Raw genomic sequence first — 27668 nt, 5'->3', positions numbered from 1 at the left:
GAGAATCTTCATCTTTTCATAGTCTGCTCTTGACAGAGGTGGAATCAGTCCTTTATTTTTGAATTTTTCTTCCTGCTGTTTTTGCCACACAAACAGATAAGTTGGAATGGGAGTTTCAGTGTGAGTCCTGCCTTTTGGTTTCAGTGTTTGGTTTGCCAGAATTTGAGGGGCCCCTTCTTCCCCAGCCACCACCACCACACTCACACGCCTGTGGACGCGCACACGTTTTTGTGGTGGTGAGCTGTGAATAAGTGTACTAACTAGAGACAGATAGAGAATCTAAATTTTCTCCCAGAAGGGCACATCTTTTTCTATGGGGGAGAATCCCTATTTCCCCCCAGTGTTTTTCCAGCTGGAGGTGCTTGGGTCTGCTTAAGCCTGGCGGTTTGAACTGGGACCTCACAGGCACATCTGTCCTGTTCGCACAGAGGGCTGATGGGTAGGCTGTGAAGATTGCCTTAGCATTCATCTTGTCCCTGCAGCAAATCCACAGCGTCCCAGACAAACACTGTGCTACCTTCAGAAGACTCGCAGGAGATTCAAAGCCGTGGTGACCTGTTGAGATATTTGACAAACTCATATGAAGTTGTTTATTACTGTTTGGCCTCCCTCTTATTGTAGTATGGGTCCATTTTCTTCTCTTCTGGTCTTGGAGTTGGAGAGGTACTGGTTGGTCCCTGCTTTGTCAGAAATAGGTTTTTTTCAGGCTATGGTCCTTTTACATACTTCCCTCCTAAGTCCCTTACAGAACTGAACCTCAGCTGAATTCAATAAATATGTACAGTTGACCCTTGAACAACACAGGTTTGAACTGCACAATCAACCTAATTGTGGATTCTTTTCAATAGTAAATGTTATAGCCCTGCACGACTGCAGTTGGTTGAGTTTGTGGATGTGGAGGAACCCTGGATACTAAGGGCCAGTAAATTATACTAGGATTTTTAACTGCATGCATTCCTGAGGCCCAGGTTGTTCAAGGGTCTGCTTGTAGAATAACATTTATGTGCCAAGCCCTGGGTTAGATGTTGGGGTTCCTGCTCCCATAGGGATAATGTGAGAAGGACAAATGTAAAAATCATTATTACAAGCACAATATTTATTTGGAAGTGTAAAACATGGGGATTTACCCAACTTAGTTTCTTCCCAGTTCAGGGTCACCTTGAGCTCCTTCCTGGTTTTTCAAGTCTGTGACATGCCCTTATGTTAGCTTGGTATCATCCTCAAACTCAGCAGCTCTACCCCCTTCTCCTGGGGAGTATGAGAAATGTAAGCAGCACTGGACTAGGAATTGAAAGGTTTCTGAGTTCCAAGTTCAAATTCAGATAACTGCCTTATGTCCGGGGGCATCACTTAACTTTTCTGAACAACCAGTGTTTTCACCTGTAAAATGGAATTATCTGGCTTGCCAGCCTCACCGGAGCATTGAATGAGAGGGTCACTCATGTGATAATGTGGGTGAAAAAGATCTGTGAATATAAGAAAGTGCCATGTAAATGAACACGCCACATTCAGATTCTTTAATTACAGTCTGAAGCTAGTCTCCGGCTCCCGTCCAAGCAGCAGAACCATTCTTCTGAGCGATCAGGCATTTTCCTCATGAGTCCCCTGCCTTTTCTGAGGATTTTGCCAAGCTGGGAAAAGATAGCTCCCTGTCGCAGAGACCTCAGCCTGGCTTTGTGGAATCTGCTCTGCCTGCCAGAACAGACAGCCTGCTCTCCGTCCGGAAGGACAGTCCCCTATTCGTCCATTCTGTGCTTGGACCTAGAAAGGAGTTATCAGTGCAGAATCAAGTGCTACGTGGTATTTATTACCTCTTTAGCTTTCTCGCTGGGCAGCTCCAAGGGCTAAGGTTGGCTGCTCTGGGTGCAAGCTGGTTGACATGCCTCCTGATTCAATTCTCAACCCATCATTAACCTTGGTAATAAAACAATCTGTGAACAACCTTTGACAATAAAATGGGTTGATTCTTTCAGAACTGAGTACCAGGACATTCAGGCAGTTTTCTGAAAAAGTTGGTACATTTTATTTTGAAAAAATAGGGAAAAAAAAAATTATTCCCAGGGAGCAGTTTATAAGTAGTCTTTTAAAGTAATAAACATGAAATAGGTTTCATGAAGCCCCATCATACAAGGACCTAGGGTGTCCCCATGTCTAACCTGACCCTCCTAAATGGTGGTGTCCTTGTCAGGATTGCACCTCATTTCGCTGAATATAGATTCCAGTATTTTACAGGATTACAGAATCCACTGAGATGGAACACACATTCTCCAGATTTTAAGCTCCTCTGCCCCTAAAGACAATTGGAAGAAGGTTTAGTCTGGATGCAAGAGGACAGACTGTTTCAATACATATCTTCCTTTGATTTCAACTAACTTCTATTCAGTTAATCTCAGTTAAAAGTTATCTATCAGATCTTCCTTGGTTTAAAGCAGAAGTAGAAATAATAGTAAAGATCCTTATAGGGATGTTAGAGACTGGTGAAGGTCGCTAAGAAAGTTTACAGCCATTTCAACAAGCTGCAAAAGCCATTTCAACTAACTGCTTTGTGAAGAAGTCACTTGGAGATGTGTCCACAGGATGTGCGATTTCCTTTCTATATGTTGTGTTCCCGAGGGCATGATGTTTCTTACGATGTTTTCAATCTCAATGGAAAATGTGTATTTTCTATTTCATATTGTCAGGATATCACCATTTCTCTCTTTTGTGACTATTAAGATTTTTTGAAACACATACACATAAGAATTAAGTTGTGTGAGCCTCTAACACTTTCATCTGATGTGATCATATCTCCAGTTTATTAAAGGGAAACTGATTTGCTTTCCAGACACTCATTTTCCAACTAATTATTTCCAGAAACATATGCTCTTCCACAGAGCAAGGTACCAGAACTTTATAAATATTTGACGAAACATGAAATCCCAAGCAATCAAATTATCAGTCTGTGCATTACCGCTTAGAGCTGTATAAAATGAGAAAGCTAACTTATTTTTGTAACATAACCCAGAAGTTTCTCCCCCGTGTTGTACTGTTATCTGTCTTGTTCAGCTTTTTCCTTTTTTTTCCCCCCAGTTCTTTAACATTTATCTCTTAAAGCACAAGGTATATCTGTCTGTGTTCATCCCCCATGGATGCTTGTTTAAAATGTTTTTTCACTTGTGTCTTCTGTTTTTACTTACATCATCTTTCACTTTACTCTGTGTGGGACTTGGTTTCTCACCTACTCATGTGCCATTAAAGATGCAGTATTAACAAATTGGCTTTTATAAAACTGTCAGTATTTGGTGTTGATTTTTGAAAACCTGAAGACAGCCTTGCAAATAAGTACTAAAACTGTACTAGCCCATAAAAAGTGTTTGCTCTACTCATCTGGCGTAGATGGCTAAATGTTTGGTGTGTTCACCGGGTTATTTGCTTATAACTCTTAGCTCTTTGGAAAGAGGAAAGAGGGGCTCTCTTTTCTCCCACCACTCTGACAATTACCAGGGAAAACTGTCATGCCCGTGTTCAGATGTGTTGAGAGGGCAGCCGTGGGGTACAGTGCTCTCCATATGCGTCCCTCTGCCTGGAGACCAATGAACAATTCCTTCACTGCTGCCTACCTCAGTGTGCCTGTTTTCATAAACACATCCTTTCCTGCCTGTTTCAGCTCCTGATTTTGCTCATGTCTGTTAAAAAAAAAAAAAAATGATTGCTGCTGTTGAATGCAGGTGCTATATATTTCTGGAAACCACTGCATCTCTACTGGCCGGTTCCTATGTAATCTCTGCATAATGTTATCCTTCTCTTTCTTCCATTTCCCTGTCACCAACCCCTATAGAGTCGGGATATAAGCCCAGAAGAGATAGATTTAAAGAATGAACCTTGGTATAAATTCTTTTCGGAATTGGAGTTTGGGAAACCGGTAAGTTTAATAGCTTCAGTGGTTATAGACACCTTTTTAAATAATGCTGTTGATGCATTTTTGCTGCCAAAGAATCAGATCTGTTTGTAAAGAGTTCAGGAAGTGGGGAACAGCTTCATTGGCTGTCAGTGGTGGGATTGTCTGTTCTCACTACAACCTGTGAGCTTTCCACTGCTTTACTTCACCAAGAAGGGACAGTGAGCTCTGGGAAATATTTCTTACTAGAAGATTTCAGGGAGACATGGCTAAATCATTGCTTGTCTTAGGACCTCTCACCACTAGCAACAAATATCACACACCTTGTAGATTGCATTAGGCTTCGGTTCAGTCCCTTGAACAAAGGCTTCACAGTGTGCTGAAGATAAGCAGGAAAAAGCATATACACTGAGAAATATACATTGTTCCTGTTTTAAATAGAAATTTTAGAAACACACATGTAAGAGAAGTGACAAAGCAAAAGGAAAAGGGCCTTTCTGTGCACAGGTGGTCTGAGAATGCTACCCTGTTACAGGCAACTTTTAGGGAATGATCTCTATGAGGTAGGGATACTATTTCCCAAAATTACAAGATGAGAGTTAGGATTTCTAGCAAACTTAGTATTCAGCCCTAATAGCCTGCAAATTTCCTGTGATGTATCCGAGTTGGCTTTGGTACAAATTGATTTTTGGCACTTCAGGGAGGATTTTCTTGGCCTTGCACCCAAAGGAGTATCAAACAGAAGGGAGAACTGAGCTCATTTTTCCACTGGACATGACTGGAAACTGACTTTAAAATTTCAGTTACTTTAAAGTCTCAATTATGACAGCTGCAAAAAGAATTTACAGGTAGAGGGATTAAGTGTATAAAAATAAAACATTTTATTAGATGTTTATGTGAGACTTTAAGCATTGAATCTGGCATTTGAATCACATGATTTAGAATAATAGTTGTGGGTTTTTTTTTTTTTTTTTTTTAGTAGATAGCAATAACTTTATAGTTCAAGAAAATGTTAAATTTCATAGTACACTTTTCACGAAGATGAAGACAGAGAAATTTAGCTGGTGCTCTGAAGTGGCTCATTTGATTTGGCCATGATGAGGTTTGTTGGAATGTTCAGGCATTTTCAGAGTTAGGAGCACCTGACTTGTAAACACTCCATTTGTAGGAACAGGCAGTCACTTCGTCTTCTCTGTCACCTACTATCTGCCAGGCAGCCTTGGATGAACAGTGCCACCTAGTGGTTAGAAGCGAGGGATGCATCCAACCCAAAGTGTGCCCAGTCTCCTCCCCTCCCCGAAGCTTTGGTGCACACCTCACTTCTCCGCTGTCTGTTTTTTCTCTGCTGTCCACCATTCACACATCAATGAAGTCGACCTCCCACAGTCTTTTCCACGTGCAGACTTTAGCAATATCCTAACCTTTTTCTTTTTATTAAAACCTGCTCAGTTGTGTCACAATAGAAAAAACCTTGGGGAATGTGTTCCCCCCGTCCCCCCAAAAGAGACGATGATTAGTACATGGAATAATAATGCCATACTTTCATCAGAGAAAGAAAGTGATATTAGCTTTATTATTTTTTTCAAAAATCCCATTTATTATCCAGGATTAGCTACAACTAACAATTTTTCATAAACTCCAGTTATAGGTATTTTTTTCCCCTGAGGGAAACCAGAATTTTAAGTCTTTGGTGAGGCTATAATTAAACATTATATTTTAAGTCAAAGAAGAGGAATCATCACACATGCACAACACCTAGAGGCAGCGGAAACCAAGACTAATTTATATTACAAAGTAAAAAATGCCAAATATTAAGAGAAAGTCATAGCATTAAATTGTTGATAATAAGGAGCCTGTGCCATTGATTTTTTTAAACCCTGTTGAGAATCTATAATTTCTAGCCATCTCCTCATTTGCCAAATAATTAGTTTAACTGAAATATTAACTTTTAGGGAAAGTTATGAAGCCATTTTTTTCTAGTTAATTGTGACTGGTTTATTGTTTTACTGAATCTGTCATTGTAATTAATACTCTTTCTGTTAGCAATTGACAGCATTTCAGTCACAGTGTGCCTAGATAGGCTCTGTGAATAGCTCAGTGAATTAATTGTTTCTATGGGAAATGGTCAGAGAAGGCAATGGCACCCCACTCCAGTACTCTTGCCTGGAAAATCCCATGGACGGAGGAGCCTGGTAGGCTGCAGTCCATGGGGTCGCTAGGAGTCGGACACAATTGAGCGACTTCACTTTCACTTTTCACTTTCATGCACTGGAGAAGGAAATGGCAACCCACTCCAGTGTTCTTGCCTGGAGAATCCCAGGGACGGGGGAGCCTGGTGGGCTGCCATCTATGGGGTCGCACAGAGTTGGACACGACTGAAGCGACTTAGCAGCAGCATGGGAAATGGTAGTCTGAACACCACACAGCCAATTCAGACAAATATTGAGAAAACAGTCCATCTGTGTACTGGGACCTTCCTGTAATTTGTGTTCTTACCCTATTGTCCCAACTGACTTTTAATTATTTAAAGACTTAGAGATGCTTTTCTCCAAAATGCCATTTTCTCTGAAGCCAGAATGTTCCTTACATAGATCTTAGACTTCTTAAATGGGACGACTACTTCTTGTGTAGGTCTTTTAAAGTCATAAAAGATGATACTTTTGAAGACTTGCCAAAATAGCTTAATCAATGCCCATATCCTGAGGAATAGCATTGAGATGAACAGGTCCTTATGGTGTGAGGCATAAGGGTGAGGTTGTTACCTGGTTGAACCAGATTGATACCTGGATAGTACTCCCAGAGAGGACGATGTGATGGGGAGAAATTGTTTTCTTCTCTTCACTTCTCCTACCCCAATCAGCTCTGTGCCATTAAAGAGTAAGAGATAGAAATAAAAGGGGTATAAACCATGGAAGTTGTTTTGGAGGGTTTTTTAGTCATTTGGGAGCAGAATGAAGTTAAAACTCCAGTCAAAACGTGTGGATCATCGTTTCTCCTTTTTATTCCACGTGAACCTAGCACCCACTTCCCAGCAGTAAAGCCAGCCAGAACTGTAGATGTTTACCCTGCACATCTTTTTTCCTCAGCCCCTTCGCTTAGAGCCACCCTGATTTAGTGAGCTGAAGCTTCAGTAAACCCTGACTATGATACCTTTTAGATCTAACGAATTGTAGAGTATCCACTGATTTAAGACTTCAGGGACCATTCAGGGAGGATGATTTAAAACCAGTTTTATTTGTAAGCACTGTCTAATATTTTGCAGGAAGTAAATGAGTAGGGCTACCATCAGTGACTTGAAAAAGTCTCCATCCCCAATAAGATTCAAGTGTATTAAGTGCTTAAAGATGAGTGATAATTGTCAGTGACACTTAACAAATTGCAGAATATAAGCGTACAGAAATCACGTTACTGACCTGCTGATGTTAGTGGTGAAGGCACCTTGGAATCAGGTTACTTTTCATCTATAAATTCATTACAAAGGGTCCGGGTGTCAGCTTTTTTTTCTTCCTCCCTCCCCCGTAAAATTTCAACAAAATTGATGTGATTTCTGTAAGTAAGCTCAAGGTGAAATGTAAAACTAATTTGAATGCTGCCATAGAGTTGTTTATGATGAAATATGTGCAGAATGATAGGAGTTACTAATGAACTCGTGTCCTCAGAGGTCATTGTGTAAGAAATTTCAAGTCTAAGCAGGCAGAAGAAAAAGGTTTACAGAGTGGCAAAGAGATTGCAGGTTTAGATGTACCTTGTAACTTCCAGATGTCCTCTCCTCTGGATCCCTCTTGGGGCTTCCCTGGTAGCTCAGCTGGTAAAGAATCCACCTGCAATGCAGGAGACCCCAGTTCGATTCCTGGGTCAGGAAGATTCCCTGGAGAAGGGATAGTCTACCCACTCCAACATTCTTGGGCTTCCCTGGTGGCTCAGATGGTAAAGAATCCACCTGCAATGCAGGAGACCTGGGTTCAATCCCTGGGTTGGGAAGATCCCCTGGAGGAGTGCTTGGCTACCCACTCCAGTATTCTTGCCTGGAGAGTCCTCCTGGACAGAGGAGCCTGGTGGGCTACAGTCCATGGAGTTGCAAAGAGTCGAACACAACTAAGCAGCTAAGTGCACACACTGGATCCCCCTTAAAACAGTTCTCCTGGCAGATTGCTACTTTGGGAACGCAGCTCATTCTAACAAGAAGAGTGAAAGGAGAAAATGAAAATAACCTTAACAGTTCACTGTTTAAATTCAAAGTATAAACTCTTTCTTCTAAGAGAGATGGAAGGTCTGACTCTACCGTCAGCAAAGTTATCAAGTCTTGTTAAACTGTAAAAGATTAAAAAAAATGATCTAATGAAATTGTCTAATTATACAGCACAACATTTAACATCCGTTTTGTACATGGATTTCCTTGCCACAAATCACAGAAAGCACATTTAGCACTATTTACCGACCCTTGATCAGATCTCCAAATTCACACATTTGTGAAGACATGATAAAGTTTACAGTGGGAAAGACTACCTCCAAAGTGTAGGCTCACAGTGTCCGTCTTTGTTGGAAAAGAACAATGTGGAATTGAAATGTTTCTATTTTCATTCAAATTGGTGTTAATGCTTTTTCTTTGTTCTATTTAAATTTTCATTATTTCGTATCCAACAGTGATTTCCCTGAGATCTAGATGTAGAAACAAACCCCCCACTTCACGTTTCCAGCTCCCAAGAGTTCCGTGGGGTCCCCAGGCAGCCTCAGGAGGCGGAGTGCCTGCTCCTTCTGTTTTTAGTTCACTTTTCTGTGTTGAGACAGTTCTCCTAGTGTTGCCCCTCTTTGTTTGAGCCGGTCTCCATGTTTGTCTTTATGTCTTTATGCTCATTTCTTCATTTCCTCCTCTGCTTCCCGTCAGCCTCCCAAAAAGATATGGGATTATACTCCTGGAGACTGCTCTATCCTTCCTAGAGAGGATAGAAAGGTAATTCCGCTGTGCTCCTCCTGCGGGCTGTGTGTATGCTCTGGCCTGACTAGTGTGTGTGTGTTGTGGGGTGTTTTTCTTTTAATAAATCCCCTACTCCCCCCTCCCCTGGTTTTTTTTTTTTTTTGAAAAAACTTGATTATAACTTTTCATTTTTGGCTTGGTGATAAAACAGTTTAACAAAGTCTCTAAGACTTATACTAATACGTAGAGGTTTTAAAAGCAATTACTTATTCTACTGACATATAGTATGTGTCAGAGTCACCATACTCTGAAAAGAGAGAAAAATAGGTATTTCCTCAAAGGTAGGTTTTTGTGGTATATGTAGTTCCTCTCTTTAGCAAGTAGAGTAGTGTTTTGGAGCTCTGATTGCCACAGGATTTATATTCTCTCTGCCTAATGCTGCATTCTCGATTTTCCTGCCTTTAACTCATTTCTAGTAAGCTCTTGTATTTTAGTCATGCCCATCTTTGCCTTATTAATGTATGATACTAAACAAACTCATTTTTCTAATGTAACCTTCCATGCTGTCTGCCTTTCCTTCTAACTAAAACGCTCTTTCCCATCTTTTCTTTCTTGAACCAGACTAATCTAGAAACTGATCTCAACCTCTGCCAAACAGAATTAGAGGCAGATTTAGAAAAAACGGAGACACTTAATAAAGCACCCAGTACAAACCTGTCACAGGTATTTCTGAGTTTTTCTCATGCCCTCAGTTCCCTTTGCTCTCTTCTTTGTTCTGTGGTTTTTGATGTAGTCAGGGTGATGAATGGTTATGTTGGTTATTTTTAAGCTGCATGGCTCTCTGACTCCTGGTTTAGATCCCCTTACCTCCTAACTTAATTTTTGCTTGGATTTTTTTTTTTTTTTTTTTGGGCTTGGCATTTTCCTTACAGGGGATTTTTCATATATATATATATACACACACACACACACACACACACACATACATACATACATACATACATACACAGACTGGCTGGTGATTTAACTACTCCCCTGCCCTTACCATCCTCTTTCTTTGCTTTCAAGGGGTCACCCTTACAGCTCCCCTCTGCCTCCTTGGGTGTATACCTTCTCTGAATTTTCAGGGAGCCTTTTGTGGGCAACTTCCATATATTTTTTGCAGCCTGGGAGATACAAACCTCAGAGATCATTTTCAAAAACATAGCCGCTGTGAATCAAGTGCCTCTTATGTGGACGGCACCGTCAGTAGTAGTAGTATTTGTAATTTGCAAGGTCAGAAAGTTCTTAATGAGAAAATGTACTCCGGAGGCCAGACAGCCTGGCCACATGCATTTGAAACTCAGCCTGCATTGATATTTTTACAGGGAGCTATGTCCCAGTGTGGTTTATTAAGGGATGTGTCAGAGAGAAAAGAGAGTCCAAGATAAATGGGCTCCCAAGGGAAAGAAAAATACCAAATGTTTGGAGAACGGCTCCCCATGGCTGCCTGACAAAACAAAGGAGACTCTTACCAGGAAAGGGTATCTTTACAGAAAATAAAAAAGGAATGCAGACACTGCTGAAGAGGCTAGGACATCCACAGACTGTGGCGGGAGACATGGAAAATGCTTGCAGACCACATTATTCTTAAACAGAACTGAGACAAGGAGGGTCAGGCCACCAGTATAGGTTACTTGGGTGTGAAGTCACATAGAGCCAGAGATTCAAACCGGGTGATTATGTCTACAGCCAAGGGGGCCAGGATAAGACGGGGGAAGGAACTGTAAGCAGATGCAGAGGAGTTAGCGTTTGGGAGTCCAGAGTCCCCAAAGGCAGAGTTAGCCTGCAGGGACCCGGGGTTAGGCCCAGGGGAGTGCAGAAGATGAGCAACAGTGCTCGCAACCAGGCGGATAGGTGATGGGGTGGGGCGGGGCGGAAGGTAGGGGGCTGAGTCTCCACCCAGGGCAAAGACTGGCAGCAGCTGTCGCTCTTGTGGGAATGGAGGTCTGAGCTGGTTTTGAAGGAGAATTGTGGCTGTAGGTAAGTCCTGAAGTGAGCCAAGAGGCAGGACGGGAGCCCCAGCCAGTCAGCAGGCACTCTTTTCAAAGTAGCCTAGGGAGAGTGGTTCTGCAACAGGTGCCAGGATGGACAGCAGCCAGAGGTTACTGAGCTCATGGCAGCCTCCCTTGGGCAGAGATGGCATCTGGTACCCACAGCTCTGCCTGTGGCTAGGTGGGCCTGAAGAGGTTGCATGGATGGGTCATCTTGACACTGATTCAGTTATGTGTTACCCATGGCCCTTAGTTAAGTGAGATGTGCTGAGAGAGGTTCTAAGTCGGCACAAAAGTGGACACATTACCTTCAAGAACACAGCAGCTAACCACACTCATAAATAAAAGAGCTCCAGTAGTACATAGCAGTGCCTGGTAAGAGCAGAATGACCACTGTGGGCTCTCAGGGCTCAGGAGAGGGGGAAATCTTCCAGAAAATCAGGGGAGACTTCTCAGGAGTTAGGCCTGATCTTAAGGAATGGATGGAATTTAGGTACCTGGTGAAAGTGGGGGCCATCCATTGGAGGCATGGTAGAAGGCACAAAATATATTTAATATAGATTCAGGAATAAAGTAGATGAATTCAGCTATAATAGAACATTTTGGGTGATAATAGTGGGAGGCAGGTTTGGGAAAAGAGGGTTGACCCTGGGTTATAGAGGCTCAGAAAATATGGTTAATGGGATGATTGATTTTTCCCTCCAGTCAATGATGTAATTCAGGAAGTGTTTTAGGAAGCTTAGTGTCGTCACTCTCAAGAGGCTGAACTGAAGGGAAAACCTCCAGTTGAAGGTTGAGAGGGCAAGGAGACTGCCACAGCGGTCTGGGCGTGCAGGGGCAAGAGCCTGTGCTCCAGTGGCACCAGCGGGAAGCCAGGGGGAGGTGGATATGAGAGAGAGCTCACAGAGGAAATTGCAGTGAGACCTTTTTTAAAAGAATTATTTAGCCAATGCCTTATTTTAATTAAAAAAAAAAAACTTCCTTTATTTCTCTCTCTCTCTTTTTTATTAATGGGGGCACACAGCATGTGGAATCTTAGTCCCCAGATCAGGGATTGAACCCTTGCCCCTTGCATTAGAAGCACAGAGTCTGCAGAGTCTGAACCCCTGGACCCCCAGGGAAGTCCCACAGTGAGACATTTTAACTAATTGGTGTAAAGAACAAAGAACTGAGGGTAGGGATAGGAGACACAAGTGTCGGGTTCGGGGAAGGAAGCAGGAGGGATGGGGATGTCAGTATGTCACATAAGAAAAGATGGGGAGAAAGTGCAGAAGGAAGATGAAGGAGGTAGTTTCAGGTATGTCTGAGGTGTTGGCTATGGATCATATGGGGCTCTCCAGGCAACAGTTGGAAATGGATGAGAGGCAGGGGTGTTGAAAGTCAGTCAGTCACCCGAAGAGAAGTGCTGGGTGAAGCCCTGGGAGCGGAGCAAGGATTGAAGGGAGACAGAGGATGGGGGACCAATAGCCCCCCATGGGGATCTTGTCTGACAGAGAAAGGAGGAGGGGGATCAGAGAAAAACAGCAAGGAGGAAACGTGAAAGGTGGGGGAAACGTGAGAGCTGACTGAAGGGTCTCCCCAAAATAGACTCTGAGGGAGAGTCAGTGCATCTGATAACCAGCAGGCTTCTAAACACTTTAGAGGTCCCCGGGAAAGTAGTTGATGGGAGCTAGAGTTATGTGGTAAAGAATCAGGGGAGCCCCTAGAGGTATGGCGCTGGCTGACAACCTGTGAGGGGGGAAGGCAGGAAGCTGGTGTTTCCAGAGGACTCAGCAGGGTTGTGCCGAAGCTCTTCCACCATGGAAACCTGTCATGGGCAGGTGCCGAGGGTGGGAGGCTCCAGGAGAGGATGGGTGGGAGAGGCCAGTGTGGGCACCGGGGCTGGACGTGGAGGGGAGAGCAGTGGTTTCCCAGGAACACTGGGGGTAAGGGCCAGAGGACAGCCGGCGTGAGCCCCCAAAGAAGGCTGCCTCCCCTCCCACATCTCCGCCTCCTTTCCCAACCTCTTCCTTCTCCTCCTCCTGCTGTTTTCTTTCTCTCCTTTCCCCAAGTGCCTCTTCTCTTCCAGAGAGCTTGTTCTTGAAGTGGTCATTAGCAGAGATCGGAGCGTCTTTAAAAGTGAAGCTGTACATTGACTTATTCAACTACCATGTTATTTTAAAAACAAATACATCACACCCTTTGCCTTTCCTTCTGCAAGATGATAGACACCCTAAGCTCTGTAATTATGCTGCTTTTTATCTGCATAGAGCTCTTGGTTTTCTCTCTTTTGCATAGTGGCCTGTCATTTGATAACACGCTCTCCTCAGTGAAACAGGCATTGCTCCCCATTTCCAGGGGTAAATGAATGATCTAGAAGTATGGTCTTTTTAAATGCTTTTTTTTGGTTTGTTATGTACCTGATGAAGTGTTGGGTGACACTCTCTGGTTGTGGCACTTGGGTGCATGACGAAGTCTGGTGGGCTTGGCAAGGGGTCCGAGGGCTGGGGATAAGCTGGTGCAAGGTGCTGTCCATGTCACTAATGCATGTTGCGAAGTGGTGGGCCATCCACCCAGTGGGCCTGCGACTGGAGATACCCATGAGGAGTGGGCCGTCTCCTGACCCACGCAGAGAGCCTTGGGTGCAGCCCCCGGGAGGCAAAAGCCCGGAAATCCTCCTCCCAGAGAAAGAGCACCGCTGTCCACCTGCACTGAGCCCTTTCCAGCTCAGTTCGGCTCCCTGCCTCCCGGACGGCTTCATCTAAACTAGGACAAGAAAGCGACTTCTCTATTTTCCCCTTGGCTTGAAATAACTGAGTCAAAGTAAGTCTTTTTTTTTTTTTGATGTTTACAGAGCTCAGCAGTCAGCCCGACTCCAGACATTTCTTCAGAGCCTCCTGGATAGTAAGTTATCATTGTTTACATGGCTTGATGTATGAAATGTCCAAAATGGGAAGGCTTGTGTTTTGTTTGTTTCAGTCTAGTTCCTTCGAATGATGTACAGTTTGGTGATAAGTAGCAATTATAGTCTTAAAATTATTTTTTTCTCTTCCTTTTCTGAATTAATGTTGTGATGTTTCATCTTACCTCTGATAAGCCTTTCCCTGTGTTGGCTTCTTTACCTTTGGCTGTAAGCTTATTTGTCTGAATTGAGAAGCTGCTTACTGGGAGCGGGGAGGGGTGTGTGACTGAGGTGCATCTGGTATAAAGGTGACTGGAATGAGGGGGGTGAAGTCTTCAGGCTGGACCTGTCACAGGAAAGATGGGGCCAACTTGTTTCATTCTCCGAGATCTGGGTTTATTCCCCTATACCAATTCTTGGAATTCTTCCTGGCTCGTGAATGCACAAGCCATGCACTTCCTCATAGGGTGACTGCCGGCCTCTCCTCCCCTCCCCCAAGCCAACCTACATCCTCTCCAAGATTTCTTGTCTCCATACTTAGCTATGCAGCTGTCAACCCAGCTGGAAATGTTCCATTGTTGCCCCACCCCCTTACAAACGTGTTGGTACCTCTTATTGGCACTTCCTTCTGTGCCTGTATACCTGACTGGTGCTCTTGTGTTTTTGTGACTACAATAAACTGTGAACCCCATGAGGGTAAGGACTGCATACCCGTAGTGCCTGGTGCACCCAGTAGATGTGGGGACTGTTCGGGTAGAAGCAGCTTCTCGTCACCATGAGATTATAATCTGTATCTCACTCTGAAATATGACGGGGAGGAAAGGCTCACTATTATTCCCTGTTCCATTTGGGTTGGGTAACTCTGCACAGAGCAAAGTTCAGCTGTGCAGCAGATAGAAGCCTGACTTGGTGTGAATGCTGAGTTTATGGATTTGGGGGTCAAATATTACAGTCACTTGGGCATATCCAGTCTATCATATCTGGCCAGGGAAGACATTTTGCAAGAGTAGTTTCATTTGAAAGTCAATCATCTGGGATTAGGGTATGTTGGTGAGTGTGTTTCAGGTGGCTGGCTGACTGAATTTCTAATGATCTAAGGCTTTATGCCGGGTATTCTGATAGAAGCATAACATATAGCCCCCTAATAGTTTCAGGGCCAAAAAATACATAAATAAATAAAAAGGCAATGTGGCAACTGAATAAAATAGATTGTAGAGGTTAAAAGTATTCAGAAGGCAGCTTCCACAGGCTGTTAAGAACACAGATCTTCAATGAACAGGTCTTGAATGAAAGAATTTGAATGGTTGTTTGCACACTTAACTGTGTGCCAAGTCTTGTGCTTAGCGTTGCATTATACTTCACCTCATTTAGTCCTCAGCATTCTCGGATCAGCTGTTATTTTTATTCTGCATTTTATCGGTGAGGAAACAGGCACGTGAAGGTAGTGTGTGCCTGGCTTCCGCAGCTGTGCGTGGCAGAGCTACCACCAGCGTAGGAGCAATGACATGCTAGGCCAGGGAACTGCTGAGCTCTACTGGTGCCCTCTATAAACTCTCATCTGCACCAACATTGATTCAAAACTGGGTGTTAAATTAACCAAAGAAAGGCATGCTAGAGTTTACTGTTTTGAGTGACTAAAAAAAGAAAAAACAAGGAGCCATTTGTGTAATAGTAAGTGAGCAGGATTGAGGGCATAAAGAATGTTTTTTTGGCTGTGCCCTGTGGCATGCAGGATCTTAGTTCCCCAACCAGGGATCAAACCCACATCCCCTGCAGTGGAGGCACAGAGTCTAAACCACTGGACCACCAGGGAAGTTTCCATGCAGGCTTTTTAAATATATATAATTTTTAAAATTTATTTATTGGCCGTGCTGGGTCTTTGTTACTACACAGACTTCTCTGTGGCAAGCAGGGGCTACTCTCCAGCTGTGGTTTGCAGGCTTCTCATTGCGGTACATTCTCCTGTTGCAGAGCACAGGCTGTAGGCACACAGGCTCAGTAGTTGTAGTTCCTAGGCTGTAGAGCATAGGCTCGATAGTTGTGGCACACCTCAGCATGTGGGATCCTCGTAGACCAGAAATTGAACCTGTGTCTCCTGCATCGGTAGGTGGATTCTTTACCACTGAGCTACCAGAGAATCCCCTCCATGCAGGCTTTTTAAAAGAAGAAGTTGCTCTCAGACACTCTGAGTACTTGTGTACATAAAGCTATTTGATGTGTTAATTTATCAAGTACTCTGTTCTTGTGTTTCCCTGGTGGCTCAGGTGATAAAGAATCTGCCTGCAATACAGGAGACCTGGGTTTGATCCCTGGGTTGGGAAGATCCCCTGGAGAGGGCAAAGGCTACCCACTCCAGTATTCTGGCCTGGTGAATTCCATGGACTACATGGGGTTGCAAAGAGTTGGACACGACTGAGCAACTTTCATTTTCTGTTTGTATCATGGAAATAGGTCTCTGAAGACCTCTGTTTTTCAGTCATAGCCCAGTTCTCATCTTGACAGAAATAGATGAGCTTTTCCCTCCTGCTGTTCTTCCTTGTGGGGACTTTTCAGTAATTCAGGCTTGATTCTCTCCCAGTTTGTTCAAATGAGTAAGGTTTTTCAGTGTTTGCAGTTGGGGACGAATCAGCCTGAGTGCAGGGCCTGACATGTAGGAAAGTGTACAGTAAGTGTTTGCTGAATAAATGAATACACCTATAAATCTCAGTTAATTAGAATCCAGCTTGCTTAGCACTGAGGCAGGCAGCTTGTGAAAACGAATCATATGTGAAAGAAATGTTGTCAAGACTTGACTTAACTTAAGCAGCAGTGAAAGACAAGTCACCAAATGGCCCAGGATCAAAAATTCTGTGGTCAGTCCGTAAGAAGTGATGGTGTTGTCTTAAATCCACTTTCACATCTTGAGCAGACTGCAGTTTAGAATTTTTTTAGCATGATTCCTTATCACAATGTGGAAAGAACCTGGGAAGAGAGAGAAGGAAATTCACCCATGACCCCAAATATCTTAATATAGCTGTCAGTCTTTCATCTCAAAAAGTATCTTTCATACTTGTGATCATAGTGTATATCCCATTTTGAATTTTATTTCCCTGGAGTTATCAGATCTGTAAGTCAACAGTGTAGACTACTCATCATTTTCATCATGACTTAGCATTTTGGCACGAATATTTTTTTTTTTTTTGCTGAAGAGCTTTATTTTATTTGGCCAGCAGGTGGCACTCAAGAACAAGCTGCTCTTTCTTCAGTGGTGATGGTCTACTAGAGAAATCACTTTTCCCCCTTAATCTAATTTTAGATCAAAACACAAATCATTAAGGTAGATTTACATGAGTGATTAGAAACTTCCCTGGGCCTTAAAAATGTCAGAAATCTGTGTGCATGTTGGCATTTAACTGCATTGAATCATTTATTCCACCAATGTGTATTTATTGAACAACAGTGCTAGACACCAGGCATGCAAAGATTCATAAGATAAACTGCCTGGCCTCAAGGAAAAGTGTCATTGGAAAATTACATGATCGTACATGGAGAAGGAAATGGCAATCCACTCCAGCACTCTTGCCTGGAAAATCCCATGGACGGAGGAGTCTGATAGGCTACAGTCCATGGGGTTGCAAAGAGTCGGACATGACTGAGCGACTTCACTTTCTTTCACTTTCACATGACAATCAGAATGCAGTGTTGTAAATTCAGAGATGGAGCCCAGGAAGTGTTTGAGAGGAAAATCAAAGAAAGGTTCTATCGTGCAGCAGCAAATAAAATGTGAATGACAGGGACTTCCCTGGTGGTTCAGTGGCTAAAACTTTATGTTCCCAATGCAGGAGACCCAGCGTCGATCCCTGGTCAGGGATCTGGATCCCACTTGCACAACTAAGAGTTCACCTATGGCAACTAAGATCCCACATGCTGCAATTAAGGCTCAGCACAGCCAAATAGATAAAAGTTTAAAAAATATTGTAAAAAAGTGAATGACAGTCGCATTATATTATAAATACAAAAAATGTTTTGCATGCAGTACTCTAAGATTGTCTGAAAGTGAAAGTCGAGTCTGACTCTTTGTGATCTCATGGACTGTATAGTCCATGGAATTCTCCAGGCCAGAATATTGGAGTGGGTAGTCTTTCCCTTCTCCAGGGGATCTTCCCAACCCAGGGATCAAGCCCAGGTCTCCTGTACTGCAAGCAGATTTTTTACTAGCTGAACTAAAAGGGAAGCCCCTAAGATAGTCTAGATTCCCCAAAGTCTAGAGACAGTTTTTTTTTTTTTTTCTTTTTTCCCCTGAAAACACTAAATGGTTTTGAACAGTGACTCCATGAGGTAGGAAATCTTTGTTTTGTCCTCTGTTTACTTTCGACCTAGGAGAATGATTGACTTTTAGTAGGTGCTCAGTAAATATTTGTAGAGTGAATAAAATGAGCAGTGGAATGACAAATTGAGATCTTCTCTAGAAATATCATTGGCAGTGATTTGCAGAGATGACTGGAGGAAGTGAGGACTGGAGACTTGGGCAGTGGCAGTGTACTTCCTGCAGAGGTGTAGTGGAGCAGTCGTGGGCAGTCCCAGGGGGGAAGAGAGCAGAAGGATTCATGTGACTGGGTCCAGGACAGGGAATAAGCAGGGCTTGGGACTGCTTAGGTCTGGGGAGGGAAAAGGAGGGTATTTCTACTGGCTTTCTGGCTTGGGTGAAGGAAGACGGAGGGACAGAGCTAGGATGGTTTGGAACAGGCTGGGTTCAAGATGTCTGAGGATCATGCGGTAGGGGATGTCTAGAAGATAGTTGAATGTCTGTCTGGAGCTCAAAAGAAATGTCTGTATAGATAACGGATCTGAAGGTGGATTTTGTGGACAGTCTCATCATACCTACTAGTTTTGCAGATGAAAGAAACTGAGGCTGTGAGAAACGGATTGTTTCCAAATTTTTCAAGATAGCAGGCTTGCCTCAGCTGATCACTTTCCTCATGGGTGCCAGGCTGGACTCACAGCCTGCCAGGACCCAGCCTGCCTCCTCCAGAGCACGCCTGGTGACACGTTTGGAAACAGTTGGCCCTGAGATGATTACTCTGTTCTCTCACTTTATCCTTCTAGTGAGTGTTTTTGTTAAATCCCTCTTGAAGCTCAGCAGTCAGCTCTGCATCTTAGTCAGGGGGTGAGTTCCCCACGCTATCTCCTCCTGGCTTGTTCTTTCCGAACCCAAAGTGGCTCAACTCAGACTACCAAGGGCTAAGCTTCTTTTTTTCGGTCTTACCATACACCATGAAAGATCTTAGTTCCCTGAGCAAGGATTGAACCCCAGGCCTCAGCAGTGAAGTCGCCAAGTCTTAACCACTGGATACCAGAAGATTCCTCTGAGCTTCTGAATTTGACTTGTTTTGTTGAGTAATCTGTGGCTGCTAGTCCTGACTGGCCCTTTCTCGATCAGTCTGACTGGTTTCCCCATCCTCTCTGATCTGTTGGAACACAGCAAGACCCAACAACTCTGTGACCATCAGCAAATACCTTTACCCCTCTGGTCCTCGGTTTTCCCTTGGAGAAAGTGGGACAGAGGATATGCCTTTCCAATATTAGGAGATCTAATAGAGATGATATATTTTAAAACATTGTTCAAGAGGTTTTAGATATTGTTTTTAAACAAGGAGCCCCTCAGTAGCAAAGTGTACACATCTGGAAAAAGCATGTTGGCTTTGGTATCAGAAAGAAAACAATTGGCTAGAGCAGATCCATTCTGAGAGGTTTCCTGAGTACTGGTTTGTTGTTCTGATGGAAGCAGGAAAAAATGGTGATAACGGCTGGATAACAGCCAAAGGTGGGGTGGCTGTGGGTTGGGGTGGGTCCTGATAACTGGTGAGGTAGAGGGGGTGTGAGGTCAGGCAGCTGGTTATGGCTGAGAATAAATAAAATATTGGAATGAATCAATGTTATCAAGCTGTTTTATATCTTTCAGCTGAAAAATCCATACTGATACTGGTAAATGGAATTCGGTAGGACAGAAAAGCAGCCTAGTGAGAGCCTGAGTGCTTTTGTGGGAGAAAGGGGGTCACTCCTGGTCTGAGTGTGTGTGCACACATGTGTGAGTATGCCCACGTGTCAGTGTGTCTGTGGGTGAAGGCATAGAAAACTGGAATTAGGGGGAGGGGAGGGTTCAGTGAGTAAGTGCTCTTAATTTTTTCTGTGCCCCACCTCATTCCATAAAGGATTTGTGGTAACTTGCAAAAACACCTAGACTTTGAACAAGATGAAGATAAACAAGTGATAGTTGATACTCCATAATGCATGTCCTAAGGTGCTGATACAAATTTTGAAAGCAATGGATGGAATAAGTGCACAAAGAATGCCAGTTTCCGGTTGCACTTGGTGGCTGATTTTCCTGGAGACCCAGGACAGCTGGGCAACTACCTTTTGTTGTTCAATTTCATGCTTCATTGGTCAAAGCACTTGTGAGGAACAACCTAGAAAAGTTACGCAGGTGCTGGACTTGAAATGGCCAACTCTGGCTGGCGACATGTTAGAAGCTCCACTTATGTCCTTGACTCTCTCCTCTTGTGTGCAGTCATTGGGCCCCAGAACCCCCTCCTGTCTGACCCTGCTCTGTGCCCAGGCAGTGATTCTCAGTTATTCTTTGAAAGCACAAATGCAGTCATCTCAGAGTACCTTGCTGTTGGGACACAATTCCTGAACATTCTGGGGCCCCCGAGGGCCTGTGTTGTCTGTCAAGCTCTGTGGCTAAATAAGAATGCCGTTTAGGAAGGACTGTGCTTGGTGAGGATTCCAGGAGCTAGGTTTCCTTATCCTCAGCTGGTAATGTGCTTTTTAGAAAACTGTTAAAAATACTAATTGCTGTGGTTTTTTTTTTTTTTTTTCCTTCTCTTTTTAAAAATTTCATTGTTCTCAGTGTATATTCTTCCAACTTCCATGCGGTGAAGAGGGAATCCGATGGGGCTCCGGGGGATCTCACCAGCTTGGAGAATGAGAGGCAGATTTATAAAAGTGTCCTGGAAGGAGGAGACATCCCCCTCCAGGGCCTGAGTGGGCTCAAGCGGCCATCCAGCTCGGCCTCCACTAAAGGTAATGGGGTGTAGCCTGCAAGACTGGCCCATCTACAGTGTTATCGGGGTGTCTCTTGGCCATCTGTACCCATTCCTAGGGTGATGGCAGCGAGAGTAAACCTCCAGCTACCGGGATCAGTGTTGACTTGTTCAGATCCATTTCCAGGTCACTGAGCCCTCCCGGCCACCTTCCTGAGTTTCTCACCGGCCATTTTTCTTTCTGGTTTTAATAGTTCCCTTCCTTTGAATCCCCACCTTGCTCTCCCTGAAGCATCTCTCTCTCTCTCTTTTTTGTTCTGGTTCCCTTTTCTTAGAAATTAGCTGAGCTTTTCCTAATTCTAACAGGGTGGCCATTTTTTGTTGCATCTTTGCACCTGCTTTGCAGCACAGATTATTTTGCTTCCGGACATCGACTGGAAATTAAAACAAAAGAAACCAAAAAAAAAAAAAACCCCACCAAAACCCTTTGACAAATAAGCATGTTCCCTCTCCCCCTTTCTTTCTTTCTTTTTTTTTTTTTGTAGCAGCTTTCAGCTTTAACCTAATGGGTCTGTTTATTTTATTCTGCATGCTTCCAGTGGATCGTAAAGGTGGGAATGCTCACATGATTTCTTCATCTTCAGCTCATAGCCGAGCAGTTCATAGTAGCAGTGCGTTAGGCCCTGGGTGTAAGCACAAGAAGCCCCTGTCCGCTGCGAAAGCCTGCATTTCAGAAATCCTACCCTCCAAATTCAAACCCAGGCTCTCTGCTCCCAGCGCTCTCTTGCAGGATAGGAAGAGCATCCTTCTGCCGTCAGAAAAGGCTCAGAGCTGCGAGAATCTTTGTGTCTCGGGTTCTTTGAACGACTCCAGAAGAGGCCTCCCACTGCCAGTTGGGGGCAGCGTGGAAAACCTGCTCATGCGCTCGCGGCGGGACTACGACGGCCGCTCGAGCAGCACGCTGAGCCTGCAGGAGTTCGGCGCCGCCGCCAGGAGGCCCTGTCCGCTCTCGAGGAAGGCCGGCCCGCAGTTTACCATGCTCTACCGCGACATGCACCACATCAACCGGGCTGGACTCTTCCTGGGGTCCGGCTCCTCCTCCAGCGTGCGGGATCTGGCCTCCCACTTCGAGAGGAGCGGCCTGGCGTTGGCCCGGGGCGAGCTGGGCACCAGCCAGGAGGGCTCGGAGCACATTCCCAAGCACACTGTCTCCTCCCGCATCACGGCTTTCGAGCAGCTGATTCAGCGGTCCCGGTCCATGCCGTCCCTGGATCTGTCCGGCAGGCTAAGCAAGTCCCCTACACCCGTGCTGGCCCGGAGCGGCCTCGTGTCCGCCCGCTCGGCCGAGTCCCTCCTGGAGTCAACCAAGCTCCGGCCCCGGGAGGTAGACGGGCTGAGCTCCGGGAGCATCATCTATGCCTCCCCGACGTGTAGCCGGATGGTGGACTCCGCCTTGGGCTTCCGGGGCCTTGTGCCTTCCGAGCCCCTCTCCGCCTGCTCGGACGAGCTGGACCGCTGCTCCAACGTGTCCAGCGACAGCCGAGAGGGCAGCAGCGGCAGCGTTCACGGGGACTTCCCCAAACACCGCCTCAACAAGTGCAAGGGCACCTGCCCGGCCTCCTACACCCGCTTCACCACCATCCGCAGGCACGAGCAGCAGCAGGCCTCCCGGAGGCCCGACTGGCGCCCGGATCCCCGGGGGGACAAGGGCACGCTCCTCAGGAACATCTACCTAATGAGCCCCCTCCCCTTTCGGTTGAAAAAGCCCCTCCAGCACCCTCTCAGACAGCCTGGCCCTGGGGACTTCTCGGGCCAGAAGCCAGAGCCCCCCAGTCAGCCCCATCGGGACGAACCCCCCTCCGGGGGGAGGCCCTCGGTGCCCAAACGCCTGTCTTCCCGGCTCACCATGGCCCGGCTGAGCCGGATCTCAGAGCCCCCTCAGGAGAGACCTGCGACCCCGGAGGTCTGCCCGCGGGCCTTTAGTAACGGGAACTCTGTGCCGTACTCAGACCAGGGCCTGGACAGAAACAACAACCCCCGCGGGGAACTGGGGGCGCCCCTCGGAGGTGGCCTTCCGTGTGTTTGACCAGTCTCGCCTCACCCATCCCTCCATTCTGCTTGCTGTGTTCCCTCCTCCCCTGTGCCCTTGGTGCTCATTTTCTGGTCCGTCCTTTGTTTTCTGTTTGTTTTGCTTGGCAATTAATCATGGCTCGTAGTGGCTGCTCTTCTTTAAAAACAGATTCCCCCATGTCATTTAGACTAACCACCAAACTCTGTTTCGAAAGAAAAATTGGCCGTTTAGCTCATCTGAGAAATTTGTTGATTTGAACTCCCTGAACCCCTTGCAGTTCACACCAATCCTGACTCACGCTGAGGTTTTTTGAGAGGCAGCCTCTCTCGGTGGCCCTGTGTGTGTGTGTGTGAGTGTAGTGTGTGTCTTGTAAGACCCTGCACGCCTTATTAATAGGGACACCTTTCTAAGATGGTCCTCTCTTTGCTCACTTTTGGCCTCTCATTAGTTTTCTGTGTATGAAACTAGTTCACAAGTAAATCCAAAAAGCAGGAGGGAGGGGGTTTGGTTTTTTTTCCTTCAGAATTTGGATACTGATCACCAAACGACAATGGTAAAAACTTGATATTTATCATGGATGAAAGGTGAAATCTTTTCCCAATCTGGTTTCCCACTAAATCTTTGCCTGTTTTAATTCTGCTTTATTGTTTTGAAGATTCAGAGTCACCAAGGCATTTTATACCAGCTGATTACTTGGAATCCACAGAAGAATTTATTCGACGGCGTCATGATGATAAAGAGGTAATTGCCACCTTTGAACTCTCTAAGCTCTTGTGCAGACAAAAATAGTTAGGGAGGTGACATGACCTAGCAGTTAGAATCAAACATAGGGATTTTCACAGGTGACTTTTTATATGACATAGGCTCGATCACTCCTTTTTTAGTCCACTTCTCCCAAAAGTAGGACTGATTTTTTTCAAGACACTAACTTCCAAAGGCCACGTCCAGCCAGTCCTACAGCCCAGGAGGTTCAAAAAGAGGTTGCCCACCTCTGCATTCAGCACCTCGAAAGGGGAGCACCCTCACCCCCACTTTATTATTCTCCAAGGAAGCTTACCCTCTATTGACACAAAGCACAGTTCATATTGTGAGAAGGATGCAATAGGAGAAAGAGGAAATGTAAAAAGAATAATGACCACGATAAATACACTTTATAAAAACATTTTGAAGAAGTTGCCTTTAACTCAGAGATACCCCAAGAACTTCAGGATCAGCCTTTGTCTTGCAGCTGCTGAAACACGTGCACAGCAGTGATCTGACTGGTGGGGCCAGGAAAGGGGCACATTCTCTTGGGATTTAGGAAGAGGTGGTTCTGTATATCAGCTAAATGGGCAGAATCACAAGCTGCTGTTGTGATGAAGTGTTATTACAAGATGTGCTTTCTAGACTTCACATTCCCAGAAGAAAGGGTCCTATTGATTAAACAAGCTCTGAGGACCGTTTTCCTGCAGTGAAAAGACGGAAGAATTGTTTGGAGGCTGGTGGCAGGAGGGGAAGGTGGTCATGTGTACACAACTGTGTCCCCTTCCCTGTAAAGTCCAAAGCCCTTTTCCTGTGTTCTGTTTCGTTGGGGTGGTTTCAGAGTCTAGGGGGGTTTTTATTAAGGATTTAGGGTTGGGCTGACATTGAAGAGAGCTGGAGGGTAACAGTCATGCTGTCAGCTGGAGAGACAAAAGACAAAAAAAGACCACAGTTCTGCCCTTCTTGGGCCACCATACAGACAGCACTCAGTAAAACATTTGCACCTGTCTGTGAAAAGATAATCAAGGAAGCATTTGATGAACAGAATTATTTGTGATAACAATGTGAAAAGGTCACAGTGCATGTCCATCAGGCCACAGAACAGACTTCTGTTTGTCACTGTCGCTGAGATATGAGATTCCACCTATTGAAACCTGGCCTGCAATGATGAAGGGAGGTGACATTCCATTTCAGGAGTATAAACCCTAGCATCCAACATGGGAGGTTTTGTAATAGAATTCTCACCTACCATGTGGGAGGCAGGTTTTACTTTGCTGATACAGTGATTCAGAGGATGAGCAGCTTGTTTCCTGAATATACTGGCTCACAGATCCTGGTGTCCTTATCCCTGGTTTTTGGCTTATATATTTAAACTATGGAAATGATGGATTTACTGAGGTCAGATTCAAGCTGGGAGGGGAGCTCTGCTCCATTTGCACCCACTCATATTATAATTAGGCCATGCCATGCGGCATGTGGAATCTTAGTTCCCCATCCAGGAATGGCTTGTGCACCTTGCATTGGGAGCATGGAGTCTTAACCACTAGACTGCCAGGGAAGTCCCACAAGTGGCTTATTATTAACATTGATGATAATGCAGTTCAGAAAACAAGAACCTGTCAGTCTTGGAAGGGACATCGGTGGTCATCCAGCCAATTCCTTTGTTTTATCCAGGAAAGGACTGCCATAGGGTACTGGCTAGCCCCAGACCACATAGAAAGTTACCTTGTAACAGAGGCAGGGCTGGAAACCAGGGCCCTATGGTGTTTCACAAAGCACTTTCTCATGTCTTTTCTCACTGAATCTACCACAACTTAACCTGAGTGCTGGAAATCCCATAGCTATTTGACGAGTTACTGCTTTATCATTGGTAGACCCTAGAGAAGAATAGAAAGGTGGGCCCACCCTCCTTTGGAGCTAGGTGTCACTTAAGGCATTTCACTACCTGCTAGGAGAAGGCTAATGCTTTACTGAGAATGCTCAAAATGATCAGTTCTAATGAATGCCTTCCTGCAAGCAATATTAATTCTGGGAATGCATGATTGGTTTAGAGTAAGAAAACATTAAAATTCTCTTCTGTAGGGTCCTTTCAGTAGTTGGTGAGGACATTTAGTTAAATGTAACATTGTTTATTTTAAAAGGCCTTTAAAAACAGAAATGAATGACTGTTTCCTTAATTTAGGAGAGAATATTTCTTCTAAACTCAGGTACCTTATTCTTAGTTTACTATCTCCTGTACGTATAGTCCACAGCAATCCCTTAAACTCAGCTTCATTTCTCTAAGGAAGAAGTAGTTGAATAAAAAGTACATTAGGATAATAAATGATGCTTTCTGTCCATCACATAAATAGGTTTTGGTGCACATGCTAAAGCCTCCTAAAATTGTACTCAGAGGAAGGGTTGGCTGGCCTAGGAGGAAGGGTGCCATATTTTCTGAAATGGGTATTTCTACTCTCTTGAGCATATTCAAATTAGCAGAAATAGGAAGCACAAAATGACCTGCTTGCCACAGAACCCCTTAGTAAAAGCCCACAGCAGTTTTAACAGGCCAGATGTGGGCAGGAGGAAGAGCCCTCCCTGGTTCCACTGTGGGAATACGCTATGGGAGCCTCCTGCCATGCTCCATGCTCATGAATGCTCCGGAAGGACCCCTGGATGATGTGGCCTCGGCTGCCTTATATCTGGAGGCAGGACGCTGTCAGCTCAGCTGAGGGATGGTCTGCAGACATTGTAACCACATGGGACCAGCCTTCAGTGCTGCCTAGATTTCTTCTGCAGTGCCATCTCCTCCCTACACAGAGCACACAGTGGGTGGTTACAGTGGGAACATAAAGCCCCTCCAACATCTGTTTCCTCTCTATTGACCCAGCACCTTTTTCCTTAGTTGTTTTTGTTGGCAGTTTTCCAATGCCCTGGACCAGATGATTCACTGCCCATTTTATGCAATTTCATGGCAGAAACTTTTAGCGGACCAGAGACGACTTAAACGCGAGCAAGAAGAAGCCGATATCGCAGCTCGACGCCACACGGGCGTCATTCCAACGCACCATCAATTTATCACTAATGAGCGCTTTGGGGACCTCCTCAATATAGACGATACGGCAAAAAGGAAATCTGGGTCAGAGGTCTGTTTTGGTTACCTCGATCTGCTGCTTGACCCAAAGCAATATTTGCCTCCCCTCAGCATTGCCCTCTGTAGGCCAAATTAGTTCTCCAAGCAGCGTCTGTCATCCTGGCTTCCCTTAGGCTTGCTTTGGCTCTTCTCTGGCTGGTCAGAGGACATGATTCCGTATATGTCCTGTGCTCTGTATGTCCAAGCATGCCTGGCTGCGGGACTGGGATCCACTGGCGCACACTCCGAATGCATGCCTTAGAGCATCGGCTGCCTTCATGAGTCCCGTCTTCTCCATCCGCATTTTACCATGATACTGTGTTGCCTGTGCGTTCTGCTTAGAAACCTGTACCTTAGTTCATATGCATTAGTGGCCATGGTGTGGACAATTACAAGCTTCTTTGAAGAGATGGTTTAGTGAAACTTGTATTACATGCTGTACTGCTGCTTGGTATCCTACAATGATACAATTGAAGTGTTCAAGAGAACTGAAACCTCACTGAGGAATTTTGAAAGCCAGAGAGTTTTGCAGTTAGGGCAAGCCATGGAGGCTAAGAACTCTCTGAGAGCCATTTCCTCCATTCCCTTAATTTGGACATTTCTCAGCTGAGATTACGAAACTTAATATTATACAAGGAACAAAGAGGCACAAGCCTTTAAAGTGATATTATCTGGACCTTGGCCTCCTGTGCAAAGGTCAGCATGTTGAAATGCTCATGCTGGCCAAATGCTGCATTTTGTGTCAGAGTTTGTTTTGCCACATGACCCTTAAGTAGCCCTGCCTATGATTAGCTCCTTTTGGGGAAGTGTGTGTGTCTGGGGTTTGGGCAGGTGGGGATGGAGGAATGGGGGAGTGACACCAAAGTATATACAGTTTGATAATCGTTCAGTGTAACAGCTGATTAATATTCATGTCTCTGTCTTTCGAGTGACAGAAGCACTACTGGTTATTCTTCAAATGGTTTGGGTTTTGTTTTGTTTTTTTTTTTAAAGGAGTAGAAGGTGACTGTGACAGA

General features: G+C 44.9%; 1 protein-coding gene across 36 annotated transcripts in view; it reads left to right on the top strand.

Moving 5' to 3' along the window:
- SORBS1 (sorbin and SH3 domain containing 1) overlaps positions 1 to 27668 on the top strand; it is a 234332-nt gene that overhangs the window by 176231 nt on the left and 30433 nt on the right. For 10 of the 36 annotated variants that reach the window (XM_059881759.1, XM_059881758.1, XM_015460621.3 and 7 more), the window contains 7 exons: positions 3818 to 3901; positions 8763 to 8828; positions 9414 to 9515; positions 13659 to 13708; positions 20596 to 20768; positions 23455 to 23540; positions 26498 to 26665. In XM_059881759.1, the coding sequence (XP_059737742.1) occupies positions 3818 to 3901; positions 8763 to 8828; positions 9414 to 9515; positions 13659 to 13708; positions 20596 to 20768; positions 23455 to 23540; positions 26498 to 26665 (729 nt within the window). 36 annotated transcript variants of the gene reach the window in all.

This window comes from Bos taurus, chromosome 26, assembly GCF_002263795.3.
Source record: "Bos taurus isolate L1 Dominette 01449 registration number 42190680 breed Hereford chromosome 26, ARS-UCD2.0, whole genome shotgun sequence".
NCBI classification, from domain to species: Eukaryota; Metazoa; Chordata; class Mammalia; order Artiodactyla; family Bovidae; genus Bos; species Bos taurus.
Note: the sequence above shows the minus strand (reverse complement) of the source record. Positions and strands in the feature narration are given on the sequence as shown.